Source organism: Apodemus sylvaticus, chromosome 4 (assembly GCF_947179515.1).
Source record: "Apodemus sylvaticus chromosome 4, mApoSyl1.1, whole genome shotgun sequence".
Lineage (NCBI taxonomy): Eukaryota > Metazoa > Chordata > Mammalia > Rodentia > Muridae > Apodemus > Apodemus sylvaticus.
In genome coordinates this window covers 32,042,788-32,058,845 of record NC_067475.1, presented here as the reverse complement: position 1 = coordinate 32,058,845, position 16,058 = coordinate 32,042,788, and the positions used below count along the sequence as shown (strand labels likewise).

Genomic DNA, 16,058 nt, shown 5'->3' with positions numbered 1-16,058 from the left:
AGAGCATTGTCAGAATCATTAGTATAAGCCCAGGAGATAGGTTAAGATAGATTAAGCCCAGGAGATAGTATAAGAAAGGTTAAGAACCTAAGATCCTAGTAGAGATCTTCATGCCCTGTCTATATCAATAATAGTTTATGAAATCTGAGAGAGATGGGACCAGTAAGTACCTCCTCCCCATCCCATCATGAGATGGGTAAAATAGAGCCATGGCCCTAAAGTTACAGAGCACTCTCAGAGGAGACAGACACAAACCTGCAATCCTATAGCTAGATATGTTGAGATTTGCCTTGAATACATTGGACTATGACATATGTTAAGATATATGTATATGACTGGTACTTTTTTTTTGGAGTAGTGATCATGAACAACTAATGATACTAAAACAAGCCTTTCAAACCATGTAAGATCAACAGTACTAAAATTACTGAGACTATCAAATCTATTGCTGGTTATATCTCTTGAAATTAAGTAATTTTACCCCAAACATTCCATTAAAAATTTAATATGCATTTTAAAGAAAGGAAAATGCCTTTATCTAGCTGTTGAGACAGCAACGCCTTACATATTTGTGAATAATGCAATTGCATGCCTATTTTGTAAACTAAACACTAACTCAAATAAGCAATGTGTTTCTGCAACTTTTGCCCTTTCTTCTTTTTATCCGTGTGCTTTAATGAAGCTTCCATTTGATTGCCTAAAGAGATCATTTTATTTTTTGCTTGAAAATGTGTTGAGTTCAAGTTTACAAGCACCCATCCAACCTCCACATTACAATTTCAGAACATCAGAACATGACCAATAATGCTAATATCCATTCCAGAATTGCTATTATTCATAGCAAGAAGACACATATTCAGATATACTATAGCATATAATATCAGTATCAGTAAGATACTATTACTTTATTAAAAGAAATATTTTACTTATAAACAAATGTATCCAGCATAGTAGTTTTGTTTCTGAATTAAATCTTTTACTAAAGATTGAATTATTCATGAATGATTTCTCTGAACTAAATTTAGATTTCTATTTTGAAATATTAAGAGGTGTGTCAAAATAGTTGCCAAGATTTCCCTCCCAGTAGGTGGAAGACGATGGAACCAAGTAGAATAGGAGCTACAGGCAATAAGCTTAGTAGCATCAACTTCAACCAGTAGATCCAAACATTACCTTCCTAATCCTGCGTGCCCAAGTCAGGAAATCTGTGAGTGGTGTGTCACCTGAAATGTCTTGTCATGATGACACTCTTCTGTTCCCAACAACTTTCAGTGGTTAGGAGTACTGACTGTTCTTCCAGATGTCCTGAGTTCAATTCCCAGCAATCACATCGTGGCTCACAACCATCTGTAATGGGATCCGATGCCCTCTTCTGGGTGTTTGAAGAAAGTTACAGTGTACTCATATAAAACAAATAAATAAATCTTTAAAAAGGAAGGAAGGAAGGAAGGAAGGAAGGAAAGAAGGAAGGAAGGAAGGAAGGAAGGAAGGAAGGAAGGAAGGAAGGAAGGAAGGAAGGAAGGAAGGAAGGAAGGAATCTGTGTTTCAGTTGTTTGAAACATAGATTCAGATATTTTAACATATCCATGAAACACACTCTCTTTGCCTTCTGCTTGACTCCAAGTTCCATGAAACAAGCAAGATTCAGTGACAGTTATCTTAGAGGGTTATCAATCGTACCAGTAATGCTCCCAGAAATAGTGTAAGCATAATAAATCAGGAAATATGGAAATAGAACCATTATGGGTTTTGCATTTAATTTTGGTTATATATTTTATATTTTAAGCAGTTTTCCTTTCCCATGACTAATTAAAAAGAAAATAAACTTTATGGATAATCAAGACAATGTGAACAGCACTTCATGTTCGGGTTGGTTTTGTTTGTTTGTTTTGTTTTTTTCTAAGATAAAATATATAGTTTCTTTTCTAACACCATGTCTCCAGCTTTCTGATTCAGACACCAACTAGATGTCTTCAGTATAGACCTATTCTGGCTCTGCCCTTATTAGCCTCAGATGTCACAGATTTTAGGACCAGTCCTGCAAGCTTAACTTCATTTATGTGCAAGCAGGAAAATCTGGAGTTGCTCGGACTATCTGCACTTTTCCAGATATGGCTATGAATTTAGGGTGGTAATTCTCAACCTTCCTAACACCTTTCTTCAGTCTTCATGTGGTGATGACCTTAAACCACAAAATTATTTTCAATGCTACTTCATAACTATAGTTTTGCTACTGTTATGAATTGTAAAATATCTGATATTCAGAATATCTGATATGTGACCCATGTGAACTCCCAAGGGGTCACAACCCACATGTTGAGAATCACTAATTTAGTGGTTCTCAGTACACCCATTTTAGGAATTGGCTCAAGTAAGTTGTGATTTAGGAAAACATTGTGCTATGCTTGCTATTATAATTTATTATAAAAGCTGAAAAAGAATGTCCCAGTGAATAGTAGGGCACTGTCTAGAAGACCACTAGCCAAAAAAGCCTCTGTCCTTGTGGATCTGAATGCCCTACCCTACTGGCACATAACTCTGTCTGCTGACTTAGAAAATCTCTCCTAGCCCTGTCAGTTAAGGTTCCTGAATGACTGACATAATCACTACCATCTAGTGATTGAATCCCATCTCCAGCCATTCCCCACTTTCCTAGGTTAAGAGATAGAATGGAAAATTCCACTTTTGTAGCAATCAGATTAGTTCCTTACTGTTTGACAATATCTAGGGGGCTCCCTTTGAGTCTCAGCATTTGCACCAATTCAGGTGTGGTTAGAAGGGACTAGTTAAAAGCAACAAAGGCTATCCTTTATCATTCCTGTAACCCAGAGGATCCAAGGCTTAGAAGATCTATTCCAAGACCTGAGTACCATTTATTGTGCCACAGATGAATTTCCTCCAGGTAACAGAGATAATATTTGAGAGGTATGGCAAGAAGAAAGATTTTTTTTTCCTTCATACTAAACATTACAAAATGGCTCTCCTGCCCATATCTGTCTTCAGTTATGTAACATTACCTACCACCTTATCCTAAAAAGGGAAACAGGTTGCTTATAGTTTGCAAAAGACAAGAGGTTAAGCTGAGCATAGCTGGTGCCTCTGGCTCTGAGTCCCTGGAGAGACTGCCGTGGATGAGGAACCCAGGGCTGTGTTTTCTTTAGAAGGCTCTAAGGGGTAAAGCGCCTACTACCAAGCTCCCTCACAAGGTTCTTGGTAGACCTCATCCTTAGACTGCTGCAGCTCCATTGGGCTACTCACAGCAGAGCAGTTTGCTCCCCTCAAAAGAAGGGACCCAAGTGGGAAACTACAGGAAAGGCCCGCCCCACATAGCCACACTTCACAGCTTAGACTCAGATGTGATGTCCTATCACTCCCAGGATGTTTTATTCAGTAATTTACATAGTGAGTCTATACTTGACCCAAGGGGAAAAGATTGCACAAGGCTGTGAATACGTGAATGGGATCTTAAAAGACATTCCACATCCACCTGAATACAATAGGTCTTAATGTGATCAGTGGCAAGAAACAGCAGACAACAGATGAGAGAAGAAATTATCGTAAACACATTTATCCAGTGACCTTGTCACTGTCTACAGTGTCTCCGGAGCTTTGCTCGAGTTTTCACTGATGATCATCTTATCGTAAGCAGTTTGATCTCAGCCAGAGCAATTGTATATAATCAAGGAAATGACATCGCAGTAGGAAGAAGAGTGTAGCATCTGATGAATAATGCCTTTGCATGCCATCTTTTATTTAAAGGGAGAACCAGGCTTCATTGGTCCTCAAGGAGAACCAGGCTTACCAGGGTTACCAGGAACAAAAGTAAGTAGACCTTTATCCCCCTTACTTTCCTGTGAAAAATTGTGTCATCTCTGTCAAAAAGAAAGGTGAGATGACTGTACTATTTAGATGACCAGATATTTCTGCCTTAGTATCGAGACAGCCTGATCCACCCAGACATGTAATTAGAAGTTATATCCAGGAAGCTTTAGGCATCTCGGTGGGTGGATGGAATATAGTCGTTAAAGACTGTCCTCTTGATTCCTTAGTAAGGATTGTGATGCCTCTGGTTTCCCAGCTGCCTGGGAAGGTAACTAAGCAGAAAGGAGGGCTGGAGGTCGCTGTCCCCTGCTCATCCTCATCCATCTTAGGACACATTTGTAAACTGTACACTAATCCCATCCCTATGGATGTCACAGAGATTTCTAAATGCTTCATTCCACAAGGATCTGCCCTGAATGTTGTTTTCAGAAGTTTTCTATAATGAAAACCATCCCTTAGTGTTCTATTTGGCAACCATAGAGAGGACCCTGAAAGCAAAAGCTGTATGTTGCCATGCATAAAGAATACAGCGCTGCAGATAGTGTCAGGCCCGGAGTCCTTGCTTTATCTATCCAAAAGACATAAAAAGGTAGGACTCTGATGATGGAGCTGTGCTCGTGACAGACTCATGAATCAAAGGGACAAAGTGACATCAACGTATAGTCACTTATTTTTAAACCATGGCAGACTCTAGTTCAGTGAGTTCTGCATTCACCAGAAATAAGCCAAGGTGATTTCCAACAGTTAAAGAACTATGTCATGGTCTAGTCAGACAGACTAGTCCTCATTTCTGCTTTGGTCAAGTGAAAATAACTCTAATCCTAGTGAGTAAAAGCTATTCATTGCCTAAGGGGACTGGAACTCGGTAGGATTATGTAATGGTTGTTTTCCAAAGAAATCTCATTTTCACATAATGAACTATCAAGCCCATTAGCAAAATATGGAAATTTTCTGTTTAAGCCTAAACAGATCCACACAAGACAGACCTTTCAGAGAGAGGATATAAATTGTCTGTTGATATGAAAACTGGTACATTTTTTTTGGAGCTTGGAGCTTTAAACAAGGAGAGAAGAGAAGGTGGCTAGACAGAGACGTCTATCTACCCACCACCGCAGGAGGAGGGGGAGTCCCAGCAGGGGAAGCCATTGGGTCTCCTGCGGAGTTTTGCTATACAGAGGAAGGTAGAAGAAACCCAGGTGGTAGAGATACTTATCCCAAAATATCCTTTTTATAGATAACTGCTGTACCATTTCAGTTTCCTAGGGAGGGAGATCCAGACAGAGCCATGCAGTTGGCAATAACTGCTTTTGTGAAGGAACTCAGCATGATTCTGAAGAGCAGAAACTTTACTCTGAGGTTCACAGAGAGCGAAGGGATGTGCTATGCCTGTGTGGTATTTCTGCAAGCCAGTATATGCATAGAAAACCATTTTTAGCAATATTCTAACCATAATTGTTAGCCGAATTGCCTATCTTAACAAGAGTTAGATCCTGAGGGATAATTTCCAATTTGAACATCTATTCTGACCCAACAATGGTCTTTGATGGTATGTCTAACTTGCAGGGCAGCAAAGGCAGATCCTAAGGAAGAAAGACTGATAATATCTAGGTACCTGTAGTAGGGGTGGCATTTCCCCAAAGACAGTCCCTGTGCCTTTGTCTAAGCTACATCTGCCTAGAAAACTTATGTTTCTTTCAGAGTACAAGAAAACAGGGTCTCACAGTACAAAGCATGAAACTTCACCACTGTGCTAAACATTTTTCTAAAATTACTTAAATTTTGCTACAGAATGTGAATAGATGTCCATTTTACAATAATAATAATATAATAAATTAATAATAGACCACAATTGAGACCCTTTAAAATCCCTTACATTTATTCACATAGCTGCATAATAGGCATTTAACAATTATCTCCTTGCTTATAGAATGGAGATTATAAGGAAGAATTACATTATTATTACGTAAAGAGTTCCAGAAACACAGAAGTAACATCATTGAGTGAATGGGTGGGTGGGTCAGTGGCTAGGTAGGTAAACATGCATGTGCACACATGTATGCATACATATGTAGATAAAGATATGGCTAAGGAGGGTTTATTAGGGGAATTGACTTGTGTGGCTATGGAGGCAAAGATGTCTCACATAAGCCAGTTAACCACAAATTAGAAGGATGCTAAGAACAGGGCTCTATCTGGGCCTGAAGTTTTCAAAATCCTGGAAGCTGATGCTGAAACTCCTAGGCAGCAGTTAAAGGTCTGAGATGTGGTACCTAGTGCTCGTGTTGCCATCAAGGCTGAAGAATGGAGTTGTGGCATCATGGGCAGGCGAAGGAGCTCCAAAGGGAGAGACAGCTTGTCTGTCCTCTGGCTTTTGTTCTATCCATCCCAAGCCAAATGGGTATTTTAAGGGTAAACCTTCCCCACTCAGCCCACTGACTGATGTGCAGTCTCCTCACAGAAACCATAAGAATGCTTTAGCAGCTCTACAGGAGCTCACTGGGTAGTTAAGGCTGCACCAAAACCCAACAATCTCAGGTTGGTTTGTGCAGGTCATGGGATCACTCATGGTCAGATATTATCACAGTGCTGGCACACTCTGCGTAAGTAGCAGCGCTCTGTTAACTTTGGTATTATTGAACTCCTGTATTCTTTGCCAGAGAACAGCCGTGGGGTGGCTGCTATTTACCTGCTTTGCGATTTGTGACAGGGTGAACGTGGGGAGGCAGGGCCTCCTGGAAGAGGCGAGCGAGGGGATCCTGGAGCCCCGGGGCCAAAGGTCAGTTATTCCTATATTACAAGAGTCTTTGGTCTGAGAATGCATGCCTCCTGCTGTAGAACACACAGCTAACTCTTCAGCAGATACAAAAACGACCCAAATCACACGCACCTCACTGAAGTGCACACTGGTGGCTAGTGATTTTACAGTTCATCTTTTTTGGTTTACTCGGTGCAGTTCGGTGAGGAAATTTAATAACATCTCTGGATGTAAATGGACAGGTGCTATCATGTTACACATCATCACTCAATGTGTGTTATAGCCAGCTGAGAAAAAAAAAAACCCTCATTGCGAGTACTGTGCTCATTTCCATGGTAACATGATGGCATGTAACACCTTGGAAATATTAGAGCCAAGGTTTTACTTGCCTATGCAATCTTTATTTACCTAAACATTATGCAAACTGACATGGTCACACCCTAGTCTAATGACCAGTCTCTCTTGGAGACAAGGGGAATGGTATAGTCTCTGAAGAAAAAGAAATCTACGCTTATAAATCCTGTTGAGTCTCATACAAGTCACTCGCAGAGCTCTCCCCAGCCACTGAAGGAAAACTGTCCCCAAAGTCCTAATGGATAGAGATGGACAGACACCAGGGAGGGAACCCCTACTACCGCCTGTATCCTGTGATCATTATAACCAACATCATACAGCCTGTGTTGGGCAGGGCAGGTAAAGTGTATCCGTGATTCCCCTTGATTCTGAGCTACTGTTCTTACCTTCCCTGTCCTTCTTTTTTCTCATCTGCATACTCTCTTACAATAGGGAAAGCAAGGTGAATCAGGAGCTAGAGGCCCGAAGGGGTCAAAGGTCAGTAACCAATGCCCCATTTGATGTGACTGCAGGCCTTCAAGATCTGTATCTTTTGCCTTTCCCACAAAGAGTCCTGTTGTAGATAAAAAACCTTTTCTTTTGGGGGATTTATATTTGGTTTGTCCATGTGGTTGTATCCCAAGACACTTGGCTTCATTTTCTTTATTTTTGTCTGTTTTATCCTTTAGATTATTCTTTTTTTAGTGTGTGTGTGTGTGTGTGTGTGTGTGTGTGTGTGTGTGTTGTGCTGTGTGCCACAAGACACATATGGAGGTCAGAGGATATAATCTCTGGGATCCAGGGATGGAATTCGGGTTGTGGGACTTGGTGGCAAGATCCTTTACCTGATTAGCCACTGCTTGCCCCCTCTTTAAAAGAGGGTATATATCATGTTTCTTAACAATAGCTTATTTGGGAAAATAAGTGATTTATATAATATGCTCTTGATTTTCATTTTCTGTCTTTGTGACAAATGTTCATGTTACACTTTAGTTTGTTGCCTAACTCCATTCAGAGAGGTAAAAATGTCACCCTAGTACTAGGAACATGGCTCAGTCAGTAAGACTGTCTCCTGGAAATGTGAGGCTCTGAATTTGAATCCCCAGAACCCATAAAACAACTGAAGCATCTATATTCCCTGCACTCCTGCAAGAATATAGGAGGAAAGACGAGGGACCTCCCAGAAGCTAGCCTGGCTCACACCATGGAAAAATACCAAAGAGACCCGTTTTAAATTAGGTGGGAGACGGGCACAGACACCCAAGTTTGTGTGCTCTGACCTGCACACACTCACTGTGCCTCAATACAGTCACATGCACACTCATTAAAAATAAGATGTCACCACCAATAGCAATGGTCCGTTTGTCATGATGCTTATACAATCCAAAATAACATGTATGCTGTCACTTAAAACGTTGTTAGCTAATAACCCAGAAAAAATATAAAACTGGGGTTAGAGATTAGAGCCTGCTAGTTCCCTAGAGATTAGAGTCTGCTAATTTTGTATTAATGAAGTGAATTATTATGGCATGTGTTAGTAGTAAAACCCACATGGGAAAACTTTTAACTGCTCATTCCCCTTATATTCAGTGGTCCTTGTCTACAGACAGGAAGATGCTTTGAGTTTCATATAGAAAGGAACTCTAATTTTAAATTATTTTAAATATGCCAAGGTTTAAATGTTTTCTACTATTTGCCTGTTAGACTTCAGATCATTTGGAGAGTTTAAACTATTCTTGGGATCTCTGTAGGTGGGGTTATGACCCTGTAAATAAAACCCCAGAGATTATTTCTTACTGCTTTGAAAGGGAAAAAGGGAGAAGGAAGAAAGGGGGCACAAAGAGAAGAAAAAGGGGGGAGGGGACATAAAGGAAGCCTGGCCAATCCGGTCTATCTGACTGCTTTCACCTTCAGCACTGAGTGTAAACATAGCTACAGGTAGATCTCTGTCATCAGAGGGAGGTCTAGCCTCTGACCTTACATTCCCATTCTCCCTAGAATGAGCTCTCTGTTCCTTCCTGTCTCAATTTCCTCTACTTTTTCTCTCTGGGGACAGAGGCCACAGTGACTTGGCCCTTTTCCCATCACTCAGACTCCTTCAGAGGAGAGCAGCCCTGCTCAGTCTGAAGATAAAGGCCACCATGGAAATCAATCACGTTGCTTTTGCAAATCACCCCTTGGCCAGAGTCCATAGCCAGTCTGATTGCTCCAAGATACCGTTGTTTTCTGAGAAGGGTTGAGGTGATGGCGGTGGTTGCTTCATATGTGTGCAGTTCAAAGTGTGGTAACAAATGACTCTTTGTACGTGATTGATTTCTACATCAGTGGTCCTCCAGCTAATTTGTTGTTTTGATTTTTTTGTTTTTGTTTGTGTGTGTGTGTGTTTGTTTGTTTTGTGGCCAAAGGGTGATCGTGGAGACAAAGGAGACTCTGGAGCTCTGGGACCACGGGTAAGTGTTTTCTGGTCTGAACTCAGATTTGAAGGCACGTCGGTGTGATTTTTGTGAGCAGCACCAGAACAGACAGTAAAGGTAAAAGCATCAGTGGTAGACCCTGATTGTCCCTAGCGTGCCTGCAGCCTTGCTGTTTGTCATTTCATCCAGGAGCAGGCACTGTAGAGATTCTTACCACACAATACACCTCATCCTGGAACAAAAAGTAGAAATCCTACAGCTACCAGCTAATAAGACTTCCGTTTATATGGAATTAGGATACATACAGGTCATGGAAATTCTGAAGAAGATGTATTAGGTAGAGTAAAAGTCTAGACATGTAGAGAGATGTGTGTGCTCTAGTAGACTTGAAGGGCGTATATTTGTGAATGTATAATATTCTTTTTTGTTTTCCATTTCCTCTAATTTTGGATAAATTGGGACTTGCGGAATAACTGTCCTATGAGGAAGCCAAGTATTTCCTACAGAGCACTGTTCAGCACTGCTCTGTTCTTAAGGAATGAGGAAGCAACCTGTGACATACAGATGAGTCGCAGGGTGTTAGGAGTTATCTTAACAAATACAAAGGCAGCCAATAATTATTTCCAAGATGCAAAGTTTACCTTGTGCCTTGGAATCAGTTTCACATTTACCATAGACAGGAAGTTATAATCGGTCCCTCTCCTTTACAATATGAATGAAATTTAAATGCAATTATTATTCTGAAATACACCTGTGTCTTGGTATGGAAATAACAGTCGGGGGAGGGAGCCTCAAGCTACTCCACTTTTACCACCATCTTGTATACTGGTCTAACACCCATGACTTTCTTTTGGTTTGTTTTTGGTCACAGGGTCCACCTGGGCAAAAGGGAGATCCAGGAGCCACTGAGATCATAGACTACAATGGCAACCTCCACGAGGCCTTACAGGCAAGTGATTATCCTAAGGCACATAGAGAATACAGATAAGTGTGGTGGTTTTCTATTGCTGTGACAAAATACTAGGCCCAGCCACAACTGATGAAAGAGGTTATTTTAGCTTATGGTTCCAGAAGGCTAGCGTTTATAATGTGACATCAGGGCATGGCACGAGGCGCAGGAAGCTGAGAGTTCACATCTCCTGTTGAAAACATGAAGCAGAGAGCAAACCGGAAGTGGGGTGAGGCTCTGAATTCTCAAACCCTGCCCCTAGTGATGCACTTCCTCCAGCCGTATTACCTGTATCTTCTCCCTAAACATCACCAACCGGGGAACTGAGTGCTCAAATACCCGAGTCTATGGGAACATTCTCCTTCAAACCACGGCAGCTGGCCCGTGTAGCTCGTGCTGAGGTCTCTCTCCACCCCTCCCTTGAAGCCCATCTACTCCCTCAGAAGCCCAGCTGTCTCCTTCCCCAGGAATCTTTCATTTGTACCATTTTAAATTCCTGCCTTTGTTTCCCTTGTACTTTTAAATATTCCTAAACCTTATCAAGTATAAACACAGTGTTCGTTTAGGCAAATAAATGTTTGCTTCCTTGCTCAACGAGGGCATTTTACAAAGCTAAGCAGGAGCTGAACTGAACCAGATTTCATCTGTCTGGCTTACCAGATATGTGACCTGACCAGTTCTTGTCACTTTTTGTGTGGCTCTATTTCTCCATATTTGAAATGAAGATACAAGCTGAGAATACCTCATTGAGCTATTGGGAGCGAATTACTAAATATGCGCCGCACACTCAGAAAGCCACCTCTTGGTCTTCAGTCTGCTTCTGTGACTACCATTCCATTCATTTCTTTTCACTCAGTGAAAAAGAGTGGCTTTCTCCCCCGCCCTTGCTTCTTACTCATCCTTTCTGTTTTACACATGTGCGTTACACTGTCTGTCACCCAGTAGTGACCCTCAGGTAAAGTCCGTAATAGTCATCATTCTCAACTTTCCTGTGACACTTCTACCAAATCTGGTCTCCTGCTCTCAGTTTCTCTCTTTCCTTCTTTTCCTCTAGTGAAGCTGCTCTTTTTCTGTATTCCACACACTTTTTCCAGCCTAACTTTTGCTAGCCTAAAGTCTCTGGTCTTTCCTTAGGTACAACAGTTGCTCGTCTGTGTAGTAGTAGCAAGCTGTTCCCTGTTAGCTCTGTCATTTCTGGGGTCTTGTCTATGTACGGCTCCAGCTGTTTGGGAGAGTTTCTCCATGGCCACATGTTTTCCTACTGACCTGCACAAATCCACCCTGTTCTGCTGGGTACTTTTCCCACTAAGTACATGACTCCTCTTATCAACTAATTACTAGAGATTAGTGGTACCGTGTGCCTTCCTCTTGCTCAAGATAGAAGGATTAGAAGCATCTTGAAGCTGTTCTTGAAATCTGTCCTAGCAGGAGCATATCCCAGCACACTCATCCTCTGTATTCCCAAATATTGGTCTATAGGCTGTTTACTTCATATCTAACACCAGACCAATCCTGTGACCAATTCTGCCTCCCTGGTGTCTCCTTGCCCTTCCGATCTAACCTGGGAATGCCTCTAAGGCTAATTTTTTTTTCATAAGTTGCCATTACTTTTATTACTATAATTTGCTAAAATCTCTTCATGAGTCCTTATTGCCTACTGGACCAAGCCCAAACTCCTCCATCTGACATCATTTAAGGCCCTACACTGCTATATCTTCTTCCAGGATACTTTTTCCCATGACATGGTCATTTTTATCATATCTCTCCAGATCTCATTTTCCTAGGTTCATCTATTACTTTTCCTTTCTTTTCTCCTTGAATTGGATCCATAAAGTCACTGCTGTCACCAGCCGGGTTCTTCTTCTAAGTCCACACAGTACAAATCAGGGTCCAATATTGTGACGTATGATTACTCTCTAATCACACAATTGGTTCTGGTTTTTAAATTCCATGCTCTACATTTCTTGGTGACAGAAAATATGTCCTATGTTTACATTGCCTGGATTTATAAATGTGCAATGAGCAGTTTGTGATTGGATGAATGATTGTGGTTTTTGTGTACAATCCATTTCTTAGCTTTAAACACACAAGATGCCTTAGCTACATCCCTCTATTTTATACCTATTTTAATATTTCTCTCCTTGTGTTTTTTGCCAGTATTGTCTAATTTTCATTGTTTTATGTGGACTTCACTACCACCACTGGCCTTTTTTATTCCCATGTTTCCTATCTGGACAGATGTGGATTAGATAATATATTCAGCCAACAGCCTGATTTAGCATTCCTCATTATGAGTGGCTTAAACACAAATCGTAACCTGGGGGGTTATTGTCAAATTCTTGAACCAATTTTCCAAATGTTTCCCTTTCCCACTACAAGTTGGTAATTTTATATGGAGAAATAGACACCAAGAACTGGCAGGTTTGTTTTTGTTGTTGTTGTCGTTGTTAGTTTTTGCTTTTGTTTTTTGTTGTTTTTTGGACCTACAATGTTTTCAAAATTCTTACTTAGTAAAATATGGATCACTCTTAAGCTTCATTAGCAGTATTATACTTTCCCTTAAACAACTGCCTCATAGACCTCACCTCCTCCATTAAGTTGTGTTCCAGTTAAATTCCCATGCTCTGTAGCTTACCAGACCCTCCACTCGAAAAAAAAAAAAATCTTAGAGATAAACCTTTAGATTGTACTTCCTATGGGATGGAGTTCATCGTGGTAGAACAGATATGGTGAAAGACATTGGAGGTATGGAAGCAAGAGCAGAAAGAACTGTTCACATCAGGTTCACACCCAGGAAGCAAAGGGGGGGGGATGCAGCTGTTCCCATTGTGTTCACACTCAGCAAACAATGAGTTGTGGGTATGGGGTGAGGCTACAGACCCTCAAAGCCCACCACCAGTCATACTTCCAGGAAGGCTCTACTGCCTAAAGGGTCTACAACCTTCCCAAGCAGCACCACAGGCTTACGGACCAAGCATTCAAATACACGAGCCCATGGTGGACCCCTCTCCAATCCATCCTAAGAGGCAGTCACGTCTCTACTCTTCCAAGACATCCTCCAGTTTGATTGGCATTTTCTGCAATGTATTGAAGTGTTTTTAAAGCGTTCTCTGCATGAGCAGGCATACGGGCTAAGCTCATACTGAAGTGGGCATTTCTGTCTCATTCCTCCCTCCACCACGTATGAGATAGGTCATGGTAGGGAAATCTCTGTATCTGTGCTTCACTGACCTTGTTTGCAAAATGGAGTCGATGTTTTTGTAAGAGCTCAGGAAATACAGAGTTATCCTGAGGGTAGTTTTAAAGAGCTCCTGGACAATTTTTATTGAAGTTCCTAAAAGCACTGTACTTTTTGGAAAGTAAATCTGACAGCTGTTTCCTAAAATGAAAAGATACACACTCCCAGCATCCCTTTCTCATGTCGAGTTCTGTATGACTGTAAAATCTATCCAGTCTGTATCCATCATAGTAATGATTTTACACTGTCTCCCAACCTAATGATGTATTAGTTTTGGGGAAAACCATATGCTGTGTTTATAAAGAGCTTAGAGTCATTTTCAGTTGAAGGCTATTTGTTTATCTTTCTAACAAAGTACTCTAGTGAATTAAGGATCTCTAATAAAATCAATCAAGTTGGGGCATTAGAGGAAGAGGGAACTGATAATCATTTCCTCTCCTCAATCTCTAACCAATGATGGAGAGCACTTGTTTCATGATTACATCCTTTAAAGAAACATTTTGTCCAGAACTCTAGAATAACTACATGGATATGAATGTATTACAGTTACACTATCACATTAGAACTATAAATTTTCACATGGATTTGATTAAAAACTGCTATTCTAGGAAAAAAATCCAGATTATGAAAACAATATCAAGCCTAGTTTAAGTAACTTTTCTGGGTCCAATATCTGATGCAGGAGATAAAATAGTTGAAGCAGTATGCATATTATGTGCCTAAGATATTTGGCATTCTGAATTTGGTATTTATAATTTCCATCCATTTATTTGTAGTTAAATGAGAAACAAAATTAAACTCATATAACAAATGGCTGAGTATATGCTTTTGACTGGAGCCAAAGTTATGGAGGAAAATAAAAACCTAATGCATCTCATTATTTTTCTTTCTGACACCAAGCAACACATAAAAAGAATTTATCTCAACTGTTCGGACCCATCTTCCCTCCCTGCCCAGTCCTACTCCAGATTCCCTAGTCTTGCCTGCCCCATAGTGAAATGTCTACATTCCCTAAAGTAACATGTGCTGTTCATGTTCTGGTTTTGCAAATTACGCTCTTGTATCTGTTTTGTTGGAAGGATGGTTAAATTATGTTGGTCTACGAAAACAAAAGATATTGTGGTTTATGTGAACATCACCTTAAGCCTTTTTGTTTTGATTCAAGATGGTTAAAAATTCACAGTTCACAATAAAACATCTGTTTCCTAGGTTTCTTTTTTTTAAAAAAATTATCACTAACTTTGTACTATAATTCAAGATTATTTTTATAGACTTAAAAAATACAATTGCATCATTTCCATTTTCTTCTCTTCCTGTTAGCCCTCCTGCACCCCCAAACACACTCCCAAACTCACAGCCTCTTCATTTTAACTGTCTTTGTTACATATGAATGCAGCCTGCGGATCCCTTGGTATTAAATAATCATTTAAGGGGCTTATTCCTGGAGAATACTAATTCTCCGTCTCTCAGAAATCGTTAATTGTTTGCTTCATCTAGGAGTGGAAGGTCCTAAGAGCTGTGCCCATCCCATATTGGGATAGCAGCTGCTGGACTTGCTCAGGTCTTGTTTAGGCCAGCCATGATGTTCATATCTTGCAGGTGTCCCTTCCCTGTCATAGCTAGAAGGAACAGTCTTACAGACGAATTCCTGGTCCTCTGCTTCTCAGGATCTTTCTGTCCCTCCTCCTAGATGTTTGCTGAGCCTTAAGGTGTGAGAGTTATAGCGTATAGTATAGTGTATCAGCTGGGACTATGGCCCCTTTGTTTCTGCAGTTGGACGAGTCGTAGCAGAAGGCAGTGGTCTCCTGCTTCAGCAAAAGGAAGCTTAAGTTCACATCATTATAAAATGCGAAGAAATCGCCTATACTTTGAGCAAGATTTTCCTACAAACATTTCGGAACAAATCTCAAAGCATCTGATTGATATTTGTGTGAGCTTTCCCTCCCATCTCAGATCATGTCCCACTGGAATATCATCTCTGTCTCTATCACTTCCAAAAATTCTGGCTTTCAAATCGTTACCGGAGTTTGTGAGGGAGTCCTGCTGGGCATGTGTAGCTTTAACTTGAAAAGCCTACATCTTAGGACCACTCTGTGATCTGCACACGGCTGCTTCCAGGTGGAGAACAGGGTGCTGCGTCTGTGAACTTAGCTGATTTCTGTCACCATTGATAAATGGTCCCCTTGGCTACAGTGGAGCCCTCACAATTCTGAAGTCTCTATAACGGTTATGTAGTACCTCATTTAAACTTCTTCTGCTAGTTCACTCACCGCTGATGGCATTCTTCCATTATGCAGCTCATTTCTTTTTTTAAAAAATGCTATTAGCATTAATACGTTCAAGAGAAGGGATAAGCAATCACAGACTTTGTTTATTGATGTAGTGATGTGAACTTATGTGTGACCTTGTTAGAAAATCTGAGAGAATTCAAATTGTAAAATGGCTCACACACATAAAATTTTGTAGTTCTGCTCTCTAGGACAGTGGTGAAGAAATTCTCTTTACTCTATAATTTCCTAGTGTTAGTCAATGACTCATTTACATCCT

The 16,058-nt window shown here is 40.6% G+C and overlaps 1 protein-coding gene across 1 annotated transcript in view; it reads left to right on the top strand.

Annotated features, from left to right (window-relative positions):
* Col25a1 (collagen type XXV alpha 1 chain) overlaps nucleotides 1-16,058 on the top strand; it is a 397,132-nt gene that overhangs the window by 343,216 nt on the left and 37,858 nt on the right. Inside the window, exons 19-23 of the mRNA XM_052179247.1 lie at nucleotides 3,760-3,822; nucleotides 6,530-6,598; nucleotides 7,364-7,408; nucleotides 9,316-9,360; nucleotides 10,196-10,273. Coding sequence (XP_052035207.1) covers nucleotides 3,760-3,822; nucleotides 6,530-6,598; nucleotides 7,364-7,408; nucleotides 9,316-9,360; nucleotides 10,196-10,273 — 300 coding nt within the window. The remainder of the gene's footprint in view (nucleotides 1-3,759; nucleotides 3,823-6,529; nucleotides 6,599-7,363; nucleotides 7,409-9,315; nucleotides 9,361-10,195; nucleotides 10,274-16,058) is intronic.